The sequence below is a fragment of the Alternaria hordeiaustralica genome (assembly GCF_023758085.1).
Source record: "Alternaria hordeiaustralica strain BMP 2776 chromosome Unknown scaffold_29, whole genome shotgun sequence".
In the NCBI taxonomy this organism is placed as follows: domain Eukaryota; kingdom Fungi; phylum Ascomycota; class Dothideomycetes; order Pleosporales; family Pleosporaceae; genus Alternaria; species Alternaria hordeiaustralica.
The window spans coordinates 167877-182644 of NW_026056801.1; the positions used below are offsets into that span (position 1 = coordinate 167877).

The window sequence follows — 14768 nt, forward strand, 5'->3', positions numbered from 1 at the left end:
AAACCCTAGCTTTCGACTTGCTCGACAGTATTTATAAGGGGTATAGAATCTTGGAAACCCCGGCCCATATTGTAAGTAAGAAAGAAAAGCACTAATTTCCACTCGCGCCCGCCCCTGTATTCACACCACTCTCCCTCTTCCGTCTCCGCCGCTGCCTTGCGTTGTCTTTGAGAAACTGCGGGTCTATGAAACCTTCTGGGAGTTCGAATTCCTTCTCTGCGAACTCGGGTATTGGTTGGCCGAATGCAGATGCGTTGCGCCCGTGTCTATGTTTGCCGAGGGCTGCGGCGCGGAGGTGTGGTTTCGCGTAGAAAGAACTGAACGGCGCTGCGGGTTCGGGTGGCACGAAAGGGAGGAGGAAGCCATGGGGACGCGGGGGCCGCCGTGGTTTCGGTGGCTCGGGCTCCTTGGGTTGCTGTCGTGGTGGTGGGGGTTCGCGGCTGCGGACTACAATGTTATCTGAGTCTTCTGTTTCTTCGCCATCCTCGTCTTCGTCTTCTTCCCTCGCGGCGAGCGCTGCTTCTTTTTCAGCACGCAAGCGCTTCTCCTCTTCTTTCCAGACGCGGAACTTGTCGACGAGGGCTTCTACCTCTCGGACAAAGTAGTCGCGCTTCGCCTCCCAGTCCTTTCTCTCGCCGTCTGTCACGCCGGTTATGCCCATGACCTTGAGCCAGTCTGGGCCCTGCAGTCCGTCGAGGAGTCTCTCCAATTGCACCTTCTCGTGCATGGCGCGCTCCTTTTCGATATTCCGCAGCTGCTTTTCCTTGCGCTCGGCACGTCGGTGCTGTGTGAAGAAGACGGAGTCGGCGAGCGGGTCTTCGCCGTCATTGTGGGAGATGGCATTGGCTATGGAGGCGTAGTTGAGGACTGTGAATGTAGTCGACGACTGGGCCGGGAGTATTGACGGATCCGAGGCATGGCGCGGTGGGGACGAGTGTCGTGCTTTCCGTGACCGCGTCGGGCTTACTGAGCTTCGCGGGGGCTCTGGAGTCTTGGCCTTGATGGGCTCGTCGACGATGTATATGGGCGTGTCGACATCGAGAAATTCTGCACGCGATCAGAGCTATACCGTGACATGTGACAGGGACAGTGACCTACCATCCTCTTTGGGCACGCCGGCAATGATGTCGTCGTAGTTGGCAAAGTAGACGGCGAGGTCGCTCTTCAGCCGGGAGCCTCCATCGTGGCTCCGCAGGCTCCTCTTGTCTGTGGTTGTGGAGGAAGCTGTGGACGCCGGGGCGGGGACAGCTGGGGGCGCAGCAAGCTTGCCGGAGCTGCCAGGCCGGGGCGTGGACCTCGCGGAGGGCACGTCGTCGGCGTCGATGCCCAGGGGCGCGGCGACGCCATTGGTGATGCGCAGCAGCTCGCCATGTGGTTGTGTAACGGTAATCTTGGTCGGCGGTCTCGTGTCGGTCGCGTCGGGCTCGAGGGCAGTGGCTGGCCGCTTCCTGCTGCTGGTGCGCGCAGGCGGCGGAGGTTTTGCAGGCGTGTGGGCGACGGGCTTGACGGCGCCGTCGTCGTCGGCGCGCGCAAGCAGAGGGCCGCTTTTCGAGGCCCGTCTGGTCGCGACGGGCGCGTGGTTGTGGTTGCGCTGGGCTTGTGGGTGGGCGTCATCGCGCGACACGGGCAGGAAGTTGAGCCTGGTCTGCCGTTCATTCGAGCTCCGCAGCAGCGAAGGCCGAACGGCGTTGGCCATGGTAGTGATCAGACTTGAGATCATTCGCGATTCGCTGGGTCATCTTTCAGCTATTCATTGTGGAGCTGCCATTGATGTCGCGCTGAGATGTGCCAAAACGCGAGCCGTTAGGGGGTCGTCGAGTGGCAGAGCCCGCGCAGTTTGCCAAACGAGCTGCTGCACCCACGGCGCTCCCGTACGCCTCACCCAGACACTGCAAATACGGATGAGGTTGGATTAAGCCCTATAGCAGACCTTCCCATCTCGATATCGCCATGTACACCAGAAGATTATTCAACGAATTGCAGTACAGCGCATGTGAGATACTTGGAAGCGTAGCGCCACTGACGTTGGTAGCCAATCAGTACGAGTGGGCGACATCACATCAACTTGAACATCATAACGCTAGAACTGACTATATGAGGTCCTTTCCTTGCATGGCAACTGAAAGATTGAGAGATCAAGCAATTGGAAAATGTCAAGGACGATTCACTTGCATGGCAGCTGGGCACACCCTGGCACCACATACTCAACAACAACAACGTATCCAACTCTTCCATGCCACTCAAACTTCAGCATCAACATCAACGTCAGTCAATACAACCTCTAAGCCACGCGATCACGAGAAGAGAAAGTCCTTCAAGACGGGCGACCCAGCAAACTCCGGGTTCAGCAAAACGCAACTATTAATAGTCAGCCGATATGCGCTAGCTTTGTTATCGATAAACACACTTGAGAAAGTACGAGAGTCCTTGTTTCCGCTTTTCCAGAAAACGGGGCCTAAAGCGAGCTATGCCCGACGCATTAGCACTATATTGTTTGGTGGAGTGATGCTGCAGCAGGCGGCCATGTGACTTACATATTACGGATTTGGGTGGGAAGTGCGGCATGGAACCCGCGGCATGAGGAAACGTCTGGAGCAGCTTGGTGTGCAGATCTTCAAACTCGGAGTATCTGGTACGATCAGCAGAGGGAATCGAAAGTGATAGACGATGGCCAACCTCTTGCGTATCTTCATGGGACCACCCTGTCACAGTTAGCATATGCATGATGGTTCATCACCTGGAGATGGCAGTCCACCACGGGCCCTCTGCATGAAACCATTTTTTGAAAAACAATCTCATGCAGATGATTGGCTGCGAGGACATCGCCGGGCGGACTAGCGCATCTCCATGCGGCTGGGAACTTACATCCAGTGTCTCGACCGTACAGTTAAAGACGACGTAAGCTCCAAAGCCCGGTGACGGCCCGCCGATGACAACGTAATCATCTATCGTGACACCCTTGGCCCAGAGGACTTTGCAGTGGTCCGAGGCCTCATCCGTATGGTCCTCGAGGCCGATGGGGGTGGGGCGGCCGTTGTCAGCAGAGTAGTTGCTCAGATACGAGGCATTGCGCTGGTGGGATTGCCAGTAGGGTGGGACCACAGTGACGGTGGCGGGGGTTGGCCCATCTCGGGCTGGCGACGAAGACGGGTCTCCAGTTTCAAAGCTCGCCGGCTCCATCCATTTACAGGAGATGGCTGGGCAGGTGGCGCGTCAAACGGGAGGGCGGTTGGTATCTAGAATGCCGCGTGGGTGTGTGAGGGGTAGATATGCTCGCCGGTGCATGCAGCCAGATGCAGTCGCGTCTAGTGTCTTGTTGACGATGTCTGGAGAATTGGCGGCGCTGGCCTCGCTCGTCTCAACCGAATGATGCGCAGAGCCGACTAGGATGCGAGACCCTGAGAAGCGACTAGTCGCTGCAGCCAGTGGCCAATACGACCACACGTCCATCCCATCCCTGTCCGGCCGAGGGATTAATGGCAAACTTCCATCACGCAGTCTGCCATCTTCCACGGAATGCCGCCCTTTCCACGCCGACTCCACCGCAGTACTATGGCTTGACTCACGGCAACCCGTCCCCGACAGGCATCGTCCCGGGCGAGAAGGTAGGCTGAAGGTAGGCGGGGGTGCACGTACCGGACCGTGAACTTTCCTATCTCGAACGACCGCTAGCTCATTACTTCCCGTCGACACATCCCTCCCTTTATATATCGGACGCCGCCTTTCCCTCCAGCCTCTTCATCACTTTCGCTGTTGAGGTTTACTTTTGTATTTGATCGTCCACCGTCTGTCGCTGACCGTATATCATCTAATACCTTCGCTTCATCCTCCGTCAACAACCACCTCCCAAACATCAACATGCGTTCCGTCTTCGCCCTCAGCATCGCCGTCTTCACTGGCCTGGTCGCTGCTCAAGATACCCCCCAGCTGAACTACCCATACACCATCGACCCCGACACGGTTGAGCAGTCTACTAGGGGTATGTAGAAGTTATCATTCAACCCACGACGCGTCGTCTAACATTCTCCAGATTACTGGTGTGACCAGAACAGGGCCCAATGCCCGCTCATCTGCCTCCAGCAGCCCGGCATCAACTCCATGACCACCGAGCAGAACGACTGCGACTCCGACGCTCTTACCTACACCTGCGTCTGCGAGAACGGTGTCGCGCCCAACATCACCGAGTACTCCCAGACACTGCCATACTTCATCTGCCAACAATGGGGAAACACTTGCGTCGAGAACTGCAACGGCGACAACAGCTGCCAGAGCGCTTGCCGGTACGTTCTATCGAGTCACTCATCACAAACACAACTAACATGTCAACAGTGAGGACCACCCCTGCGGAGCTCAAGACCCGTACCGCGGCAACACCTCCCTCCCCACCACCATGGCCTCCACCGCCGCTGCCACCGGCACCGACGGCTCCGCCTCAAACACCATCCCCGTGACCGGCTTCGGTGGTGCCTCTGAGACCGGCTCCAGCGACAGCAACAACAACGGAGGCTCCAACGACCAAGGCGGCGCTGGCTCCATCTTCATGCCCAACGCTGGCCTCGGCCTCGCCGCCGTCTTCGGCAGCGTCTTCCTCGGCTTCGCCGTCCTCTTGTAAAATCTAGGACCACACAATCTCGCCGCGCAATCTAAGCTTCGTCCATCTTCTGTCCTTTCTTCATGCATAGCGTCTTTCTGCATAAAAAGCATCACCAGTCCTTTCGGTTAGCTCGATACCCAGCTTGGGCCTTTTCGCTCATTTTACATGACAGCCTGGCAAGGCTTTGTCTTTGGTTGTACTGCATGGGGTTCATGGCGTATATTTGTAATGGATGATGGTGATGGGATGTTGGTTCACTGGCCCTAGGGGCAGAGGTAGCATTACGTAGTATGCTGTTGTAATACATTGAACGCTGAGGTGTTGCGGATGAGGAACTACTATGTCTTCCTTTGTGCTATATGACTATGCACTGTGATGGGTTCAATTTACATATCAACCAGAGGCACAACCCGAATAACAACACACAAACCTAGAGATACACTTTTGGAGGCGACTCATCCCACCAACATCTTCCCTGTAGACTCTTCCTCGGACTTCGCTGTCGCGGAGGACAAGTTATAACGCTCGCTCTTCCCTGCTCAATATACACAGCGCGTAGATCCTGGCTCCCTTCCAAACTCCCAGTCCGTCGCTTAACAGGCGATGGTACCGCTTCCAGTGCCGGCGAGGAAGAGGGAACAGGGCTTGGAGGCGCAGGATGCGTGATACTAAAATCTGGCGTATCATCTACATGCTCCACGGCTGAACTATACTTGCTAGCCAGAGAAGAACACGCACTGAACCGCGAAATGGGTTCTGCAGGTTTGCTGGCCAGAGACGAACAAGCACTGAATCGCGAGACGGGCTGTGTAGGCGTAGACAGATGCTCGACGGAGACGTGAAACATGCGTGATGAACTGCTTGATCCGGATCGCTGGAGCAGAGCTCGCTGAGGCGGGCCTAGATGCAAGGTTTGCATGGTATCCAGCGAAGGAACAAGAGTAGGATCGAGAGAGGGTGAAGAAGGTGCTGTATCTGGACGGTCGCCATGACGGAGGAGCTCGGCTGTTGATGCGGTGAGGGATGGAGGGAGAGTGGGTGAGTCGTCTAGAGGTCGTGCTGAGCCTTCTGGGAGTATGGATGAGCGGCGGCTGTTGTGGTGTGAAGATGGGATGGAGATGGGTTGGGAGTGCCCGTTGGCACCTACTACTTCGATTGTGGCTCGACCGGGTGTGTTCACGATGTCGCGTGCGCGTTGGAGGAAGATGCTGGTTGCGATAGGCATTGGGTTGGTGGAGTCGAAACTGGAAACCGACGAGGAGGACGCTGTGGAGCTGGTCGATGACCGCCGCTGAACGCGTGGAGGCGCAGGTGTAGGTGGTACAAGACGCACGCTCACTTTTCTTGCTGTGGGCGTTTGCCTGGAAGGTATGACAGGCTTGGGCCTTATGGGTATGGTTTGTTCCATCGGTGATACTGCAGCTGACGACGGCGTTGAAGGGCCAGCATGCTGGTCAGATGAACCAAGGGGCAAAGTCCCATATTCCGTTAGAGGGAGTTTGACTGGATCTGATGAGGCCCCTCGATCAGTATGCAGGAGTTGGTCTTGAGAGGTTGATCCAGCTTCTTCATCGTATTCCATCCGTCCCTTGCCTTTCTCTGCTTTGCTGAATCGTCGAGGTCGCAACAAATCGCTAAAGCTGAATTGGGAGTCTTTTCGCTTTCGTCCTCCATATCTCGTACTTTGCGTACTATAAGACTGGAGGCTATGAAGCTGCTCCAGTTCGCCATCTCCATCGTAGTGTAAGTCGCAGTTCGACTGTGTTTGCATGGTGTTTCTTCGTCTCGCCTGGAACGTTGTCTAAAGGGTGTATCAGTCAGCAGTGATGTGGAAGCAGCTAAGCCTACTTCGCCATTGACATGAAAGTGTTCGCTTACATTTGGTAGGGAAGCCACACTCATCCCAACGACATCTCCGGGATAACGCTGGATATGCGAGTTCTCTGACGGTCCACTCAGGGTATGAAATACACTCGGTCGCTCGCTGACAGTAGCGTTGAATGATGTGTGTACATCCTCGACGGATCCCCTTCGACTACCAAAGAGGCGTCTAAGCTTTGCGTTGACCTTCTCTATGATCTCGGTGACTTGTGATGGTCTTCGTGGGTGAGTTTCGTTTTCGGGTGTAGGGGGTGTGGTAGGCAGGGTAGAGTAAGCACTGTGGAAGTTTGAACTGGGCCCAGTCATGGCTATGTTGTACGCTGGCGGTGGCAAGCAAGGACAGTCGATCGCTGTCTCACGACTGCTCGAGTGTATTCTTCTTTGTTTCTTGATGTAGCCACGCGTTTGGAGGAATGATTCCGACACTTGCCGCTTCAATGAAAGCTTTGGAGGGTATGGTAATTGGAAGAATTCTGGGTCCACTTCTGTTTCGCTGATGTTGAAAATTACACAAGGCTCGTCGGGAGGTGTGATTCTAGGTGCTTGAGATGTCATAGCATTGGAAAGCTAAAAGCGGATGGCGGAGATGACGATGAGAGCGAAGCAGACAAGAATTTTTTGACCGATACCAGTGCTCGATAGTCGGATGACTCTTGTTACTTTAATAGCCTAGCGATAAGTATGGTACGATCAGCAAGAACATGCTGGTGCCGCCAATGACCAAAGTCCTTTACTTGTACCAATGAACTCCACCAATGGAGTTCGATCGAAAGATACCAGATTGTTGATACAGTCGAAGGGCTTGACTAAACAACAATTCGTGTGGTTAGTGGCAGTTTGGAAGTCCAGCGAAGCAATCTGGAGCAGATAAGAAGATCCTGCACGCTGCACACGCACGCGAGAGCAGCGTGCATCTCGAGCGTTCCTGGGAAGACTGGCCTATGAGAGTCACCCGTCATAGATCAGTGCCATGGTAAAGACCGCTGCCGTGGTGACTTAGGTGAAAAAGTACCGTGCCTATCATCTTCAACGGGCGACACCCTGCAGGATACAGGCATATTCGTCATGATTACCACCACGGAAGTTATACTGGATGACCAAACAACAAGAATCAAGCGGATTACGATGAATTCGACGGTGAAGAGACGGAGGATCCGCAGAGAATGGTGTAATGTTGTGAGTAGCTCACTGGCAGTAACCGCTGCCTGGCACTGAGCAACGGCCAGACGATCAATTGAGGGGTGTTAACATCAGCTGCAGGGACGTCACGCCTTGGATAGCCGTTAGCATCGATGGAACTCGTAAGCCTCCAGTCGTCATGGTCGCCGTCGTCGTCAGAAGCATCCTTGGAAGAGGTCCGAAGATTCCAATTGGAAGCAAAGATGTGGTTGTGGTTTGGCTGTGGAGAACCTTGGAAGGTGGAAGAAGCCGGCGCTAACATCGCGGCAGGTCGACGCGACTTGCTTTGATGACATAATCTTAGCGTGTCTGGCTGCAAACATGTCAAACATAGCATGATGACACCACCATTCCGACTTTCGCGGTTCGCGAATCGAATACGTCCGTCCATGTCACGATAGTCTTCAAAGGCTCGTGATGCCGCCTCGAATATTACCAAGAGGGCCCAGGGCTCTTTCGTCACGATCGGCGGTCTGGGTCCATGTGCGGCCTCAGCGGAGGTTTGCTTCGAGCTCCGCAACTGCGCCAGAGGTCTACGATGTCGTCTGCGTAGGAGGCGGCCCGGCAGGATTGAGTCTCCTGACAGGACTGAAAGCGTCGCCAATCACAAGTGGGCTCAAGGTTGCGCTCATTGAGGGACAAGATCTACACAAAAGTCGACTGCCAGAAGATGCGACCTTAGAGAGCTTTTCGAATAGATGCAGCTCCCTCACTCCAGCTTCTGTGAAGAACTTGCAGGGTACGAATAAGAGTGTGAAATGTTTGATGGTATGAATCTGACATGCGCGGTGTAGAAATTGGAGCATGGGCGCATGTCAACACACCTCGAGTGCAACCATACCAAGAGATGCAAGTATGGGACGGCGTCACCGACGCGCGGATATCCTTCGATTGGCACACAGCGAAACCTCTCCTCACGCCTCGCAACCCGTCTCAGCCTACAACAATCGCCTACATGATCGAAAACGTCAACACGGTCACCGCTCTACTAAGCCGGCTCGAACAACTGGGTGGTGTCGATTTCTACACATCTACAAAGGTCAACTCGATAGATCTGGGTACGGATACAGACAAGATGGACTTCTCGTCGTGGCCAATCCTCACGCTGTCCAATGGGAAGACACTGGCTGCTAGGCTATTGGTTGGGGCCGACGGTGCGAACAGCCCCGTGCGGACATTTGCAGACATTGAGTCACGAGGCTTCGACTATAGCAGACATGGTGTGGTGGCTAGTCTGAAGCTCGAAGGGCAAGGTTGGGGAGGTCCAGACCACAAGATTGCATACCAGCGGTTCTTGCCAACCGGCCCAATCGCTATGCTGCCACTCCCAGGCAACATGTCGACACTCGTATGGAGTACCACACCGGAACGTGCTGCGAAGCTCAAGGCACTGTCACAGGCCGATTTCGTTGCAATGGTCAACGCGGGTTTCCGACTTTCGCCAACAGACCTGGAGTACCTACACACCCTGTCGTCTGGACAGGCAGAGGAGGTAGCATGGCGAGAGAAGCATACGCCCGTCGACGAACACGCGATACCGATGCGAGTAGCACACGTGCAAGACGGCACAGTCGCGTCCTTCCCACTTCGAATGCGGCACGCCGATACCTACACTGGTGAACGAGTCGCACTGGTTGGCGATGCCGCGCATACTATACATCCACTGGCAGGTCAAGGTCTGAACCAAGGCCAAGGTGATGCTGCAGCGCTTGTACGGACGATATCACATGCAGTGCAGACCGGACAAGACATCGGATCGACGTTGGCGTTGGAGAGCTATACCAGTGAACGGTATGCGGAGAATAATGCAATGCTGGGCGTATGCGATAAATTGCATCGTCTGTATAGCGTCGAATCGGGTCCACTCGTAGGGCTACGAAGTCTCGGATTGAGAGCAGTCGATGCAATGGGCCCGTTGAAGGGTTTCTTCATGAGCCGGGCTGCCGGCGGATCGTAGGATTCTGTACCTGTACCTGTATCTGTATAAGTGTCTGTATATAGGCTGCCAACGCAGCAATCAACCCAACATTTTCACACGACAATCATTCCCGAAATGCTGTTCCGCGCCTCTCTACTGCTTACCTATCGTCCCGAAGTTCCTTGCAAAGAGCCCCACAAATAATCTAGCACTACGGCACCTCGAGGAAACGTTAAGAACAGACTTGTCCTACCTCAAGCGGACATCGGATTCGCAGCGAGCTTTCATCATCGACCATGGCGGACCATCAAAACGAAATTGAGACGTTCGGCAGCAACGACGACTTCTGGATCTTTGGATACGGGTATACCTGCCTATGCGTTTCGAACACGTTTAGCCGAAAAGCTAACGCCTCGGTCGTAGGAGCTTGATATGGAAACCACCGCCACACTACGGTACGGCCCGAACATGGCATGAATGGCGAAAAGCAAACTGGCCATCTTGACTTTCCGTCTCAAAGAGAGAGCCATTCCTTGATCTGACAGTGGAAATCCAGACCAGCGAATTCCCGGATACATTGAAGGATACGTGAGGAGATTTTGGCAGGTATGTGTGTTTTTTTCCTTGGCTGGTGCCAGATATGGCACGATATGGTACGATAAAAAAGGTTCTTGACTGACGATCGTAGGCGAGGTATGGAGACTCTCCAACTGAATCGTGGAGAAGCGGGGTTGGAGTAATGCTAATACGGAGATGCTACAGTGAAGATCACCGCGGTACGCCCGAAGCTCCGGGACGCGTTGTCACGTTGATCGATAAGGCGCATTGGGAGACTTTGACGGATACTGTAAGTTGTTGTTTGTTAGTATTCGATCTGTGAGACTTGCAGCTATATGCCCAGATCTGCCTATGCAAGAAGACCTGGTACTAAGAGGAATAGCATGAGTCCACCGAACGCGTTTGGGGCGCCGCATACCACATCCCAGCTTCGAAGGTGCAAGAAGTACGCCAGTACCTCGATATCCGCGAGATAAACGGGTATTCGATTCAATTCACACCATTCCATCCTGCTATCAGCACCTCAGAGGTCACGTCCCCGCCGCACGATTCCGAACCAACTGAAGCCGAAGCTGGCATGCGGGCTGGCATCAAGGCCACTAACACCATCGCCGTGAGAGAGGAGGCGGGAAGTGTTAGATGTTTGGTTTATATTGGGTTACCGGAGAATCCGCAGTTTTTGGGTGCGCAGGATCCTGATGCGCTGGCGAGGAAGATTCTGGAGAGTATGTTTTATCTGATTTCTCTCGGCTGGACGTGCCGCATCTGCCATGGTTTGTTGTACTGACTCTATCACAGGCAAAGGTCCGAGTGGCGAGAACAAGGAGTACCTCTATAATCTGGAGACTGCACTGCTTGGTTTGAGCTACAATAGCGGAGACGCCCACGTAAGTGATTTAGTAAGGCGATGCAAAGCGCTGGAGAAAGAAGCTGGAATCGGGAACGATCACGGAGACGGCGGTGCCGAAGGGCTGTACAGAGTAGGAAGCACCGAGGAACAAGAGGAGGTCGAAAAGTAAACTCAAGAGGCAACGGACAAGTCCGTAATGTAACTGTTGTTTGCGACATTACAGTTTCAACAGTAACATGGCATGTGGCGATACGCACTCGAACAACAACATCAAACTAACCGAGGTTTCTGCGAAAGCCGTTGGTGATTATGATTACGAAGCAGGCTAGCCTGCATGTGACCAGCCATAACGCCAGATATATGCATGATGCGCTTAGAATATACAAGAAGAGAACGTTGGGGACTATGCCCATGCGCCGACTAGTGCCATTAGCAACGCCCCTGCTACGACACTGGCACAGGCCTGTAGTCGCCGCTTCCCCTGTAACGTCACGTAGCTTTCGTCGCTCAAGAAATCTTCAGCAAGGAGCTCCACCAAGCCAGCGAATAGCAACAAGCCACTGGATATGGCGTTCATGAATCCCACGGTTAGTAAGCCAGCTTCACTTGCTGGGTCGTATAGGGTGTGTATAGCCAAACCTATTGCCTGGCCAATGGGTGTGGTGGTTCCGTAAGCTAGAGCCATTAGCCACGGCTTCGGCGATCCAGCTGGAAAGCGAATGGCGCTGATTCTGGAGCCGAGTGCGAAGCCTTCGAAGGTTTGGTGGAAGGAGATGGCTATGAGGAAGACGATGAAGGCGGTGCCAGTGGCGACCGAGAGCGCCATGCCTATGAAGATGGAGTGGAAGAGGATTCCGGCTTCGAGCAGTAGACATTGCAAGAGCAGTTTCTTATTCTGGGCCTCGGTTTTCTCCACATCTTCAGAGGATTCACCGCCAGGTTGGCGAACATGATTATGGGCATGGGGGCCGGGCAGCAGGCGAGACTCGTCTTCTGAGTTCTCCTCATCCTGACGGGCGAGCTCCTCCCTGCTTATCTCAAGATCTGACTCATTGTCGTCGTCAATGGACTTCCGGCTTATCGAATCATTAGGCGTCATCGGCGATGCCAGAGAGAAGGACGGCGATCGGCCTGCCATCAGATTGGCTGAGGATTCGACATCGTGCAGCATGATGCCCGGTATGTGGCCATTCGCTCCTGGTGTGCCGTTACTGAATCTCCCATAGCTATGGCTCCTCTTATGGCCCGGGCGTGCAGCCGCAGCGTGATCGTCAAGGCCTAGGTTTTCGTAGCCAGTCGAATGCGAATGGCCTGCTCCCCTCGATGCGAAGAACATCTCAACGCCTACCACCACAAAGACTGATGTCATGGCTATTAAGCCCGGCATGGCCGAGTAGCCCTTGTTCCAAAACGGGGGTAGACATGGGTCGGTGAGGGACTCGAAGGCGGTAGGCAGGAGATGGACGAAGGCAGTCGCGATCAGGACACCCGTGCCGAAGTGTCTAGATAGGAAGAGGAACTGGTGGGGAACGGGTATCGAAGGAAAGCGCTTGACGACCACGGGGAAGGAGCAAGCTGTGAGACGGTCAGCAGTGCATTGGAGGGTATGTGAAGAAACGTACGAACCCGCAGTGCTAAGTGTGAGTATCAAGAACAAGGCGAAGACATGTATGGGTGTGTTGTAGTAGCCCTTTGCCCCTTTGCTTCCGCATTCTGGTCGCTCATCGTTGTCCTGCTGTCTTCGGAGCAATTCCGCGTGGAGGACATGCGCAGGTATTTCCGAAAGGCCTATGTTACAATGACATGGTCAGTATACGAGCGCCACAGTCAGCCGAATAAGCAGCCATGTCCTACCTGCTAGAATGCCGTCTGCCTGCATGGCGGTTGTTGAAAGAGCTTCCGAGCATCAAGGTACGCGCGGTTCCGTCGCGCTTGCCCAGTAGGTGCCGGGGTCCGGAGCCTCTATTGTTCCTCGGCCTTTCACCTGTTCACGTCCTCGTCGGGTCCGCATTCCGACATATTCACTTCCTTTCGGACTGCAGAGCTATTTGTACGTGTGTTCGGGGGTCCAACATGCACTCTGTACAAAAAAGTATTTCCGAACGCGCCGAAAGCCAGGGGTGCGTCATACCTGGTATATCGCGAACCTCAGATGTCATGCTACCGACAATCGAAGATCTAGTATCCATGCAAGGTCTGGGCCCACGCTTGAGAGTCTGCCTTGTATCATAGGAGACTACCGTGCCCCGGCTCCTGTTAGCATCGGCTGTGGCGTCTTTCATGTCCATCTCCAGTTTTCTGGACAGCAGGTCCTGTAAACATCACGCAACGTTAGCCACCGGCCGTGGCCGGTGCTATTTTTGATCCTTCGGTAACAGCGATCCGCGAGCTCCATCGTCTACATATATAGACAGAGACCCTGCGTTGTTCGCTGTGTCGTGGAACTATCTGGCGTACGGGTTTGGGACGGCGCAGCTGCATCATCATTCGAGAGATTGGCATCGGCGCAGGCACCCCGTCACACCCGACTTCGCTTCTGCAGCCTAACACGAATCGGGTCCTTGATAGTTTCACGTCTCGCGCCCCTCCATCGCCTCCAGTAACACCAAGGACGATACCGCCGCAGCCCAACGTCGTCACGGCACATGTCGGTACCAAAATGTTGACCCGCAAGCATGGACTGGGAAAGTCTGGACTAGTCACCACGCGCAACGTCGTCCCGGCTACACCCTGCTAAGCCCCACCATCTACATCCTCTCTGAACAGGACAATACGGCATATTGCTAGTTCTGTAACGGGAAGAACCGCTGGAGGGCCTGAAGGAGCCACCAAAGGGAGACCGGGTGGCTCTGACCGACAATGTCTGATCAGCGAGACTTTTTGTTCGTCGATGCAGCTCAAGCGAAGACGTCTCGCCAAGGTCGTCGCAATGCTCGTTCTTTTGTCATGCAGAACGCCCGCAGGAAAAACCCATGGTCGACAAGCAAACATGCTGCGAAGCAAAGGAAAACTGGAAGCTCAGAAAGCGCAAGTCCTAACAGTACATGTGCGTCTACGTCAAACAAGGCGACGCCAAGCCCTCCAATTGTTGCGAACAGGTCTGATTACTTTTGTTCCCCAGAGTCTGAAGATTGTGCGATAGCCAAGAGGGACATTTGTCCAGAGTGTCAGATTTTTCTGTGCCGCCCGGGTGAGGGATTCTGCCAAAGATGTTTGCTGGTCAAGCCTGCGGCGCCTGCAGAAGACCCAAATAATCAGCTTTTCGATCCTTTTCGGACTTCATCCGTCGAAGTCACCCGCAGCGTGTCGGAACTGTTGAAGCATTGTAAGTGGCTGTCCCTGCATCTCTCCTTCCATCAAGACATTCCAGTTCGCTGGGTTCGTGGCACGACAACCCTGTACAACGGCGTTGAGAGTGCGAAGTCTAGATTGCATCCGATTGCATGGCGCCAAACATCTCAATGCCCGGCATTGTTGGTACTCAAACGCTGACTTGAACCGTGTAGTTTCCACGGAGATGGCGCCTGGTATCATCGCCGTCGACGTCCGGCATCGTTCTACTCTGATGAAGTCGGACTGGTTCGGCACGGCGATAAGTAATCCAGGTTTCATGCACAGTCTGCTTGCTACGGTTGCGCTGCACGCTTGGGTGTTTGGAAAAGACACCATCGATGCAATCTTGCACCATCGAGCACAGGCTATTGCTGCTGTCAATGCAGCGATACTGACACCGGATGGGATATCTGACGCAAACATCGGTGCAGTGTTCAACTTACTCACCATAGAGG

The 14768-nt window shown here is 54.3% G+C and overlaps 5 protein-coding genes across 5 annotated transcripts; 3 read left to right on the plus strand and 2 right to left on the minus strand.

Moving 5' to 3' along the window:
• Positions 1-91: 91 nt before the first annotated feature.
• Positions 92-1696, minus strand: J4E84_009499 (uncharacterized protein; the record flags this gene model as incomplete). The annotated part of the gene is made up of 2 exons (XM_049392061.1): positions 92-1047; positions 1099-1696. The coding sequence occupies 2 exons, from the start codon at positions 1694-1696 to the stop codon at positions 92-94; spliced, it is 1554 nt and encodes a 517-aa protein (XP_049240245.1).
• Positions 1697-3858: 2162 nt separating this feature from the next.
• On the plus strand, positions 3859-4612 carry J4E84_009500 (uncharacterized protein; the record flags this gene model as incomplete). Its single annotated transcript, XM_049392062.1, has 3 exons — positions 3859-3979; positions 4031-4280; positions 4330-4612. 3 exons carry the CDS (start codon positions 3859-3861, stop codon positions 4610-4612), a joined length of 654 nt encoding a protein of 217 aa, XP_049240246.1.
• A 3459-nt stretch (positions 4613-8071) lies between these two features.
• Positions 8072-9611, plus strand: J4E84_009501 (uncharacterized protein; the record flags this gene model as incomplete). Its single annotated transcript, XM_049392063.1, has 2 exons — positions 8072-8393; positions 8500-9611. 2 exons carry the CDS (start codon positions 8072-8074, stop codon positions 9609-9611), a joined length of 1434 nt encoding a protein of 477 aa, XP_049240247.1.
• Positions 9612-10707: 1096 nt separating this feature from the next.
• On the plus strand, positions 10708-11149 carry J4E84_009502 (uncharacterized protein; the record flags this gene model as incomplete). Its single annotated transcript, XM_049392064.1, has 2 exons — positions 10708-10855; positions 10929-11149. 2 exons carry the CDS (start codon positions 10708-10710, stop codon positions 11147-11149), a joined length of 369 nt encoding a protein of 122 aa, XP_049240248.1.
• A 234-nt stretch (positions 11150-11383) lies between these two features.
• On the minus strand, positions 11384-12859 carry J4E84_009503 (uncharacterized protein; the record flags this gene model as incomplete). The annotated part of the gene is made up of 3 exons (XM_049392065.1): positions 11384-12555; positions 12607-12768; positions 12835-12859. 3 exons carry the CDS (start codon positions 12857-12859, stop codon positions 11384-11386), a joined length of 1359 nt encoding a protein of 452 aa, XP_049240249.1.
• Between the last annotated feature and the right edge of the window lie 1909 nt (positions 12860-14768).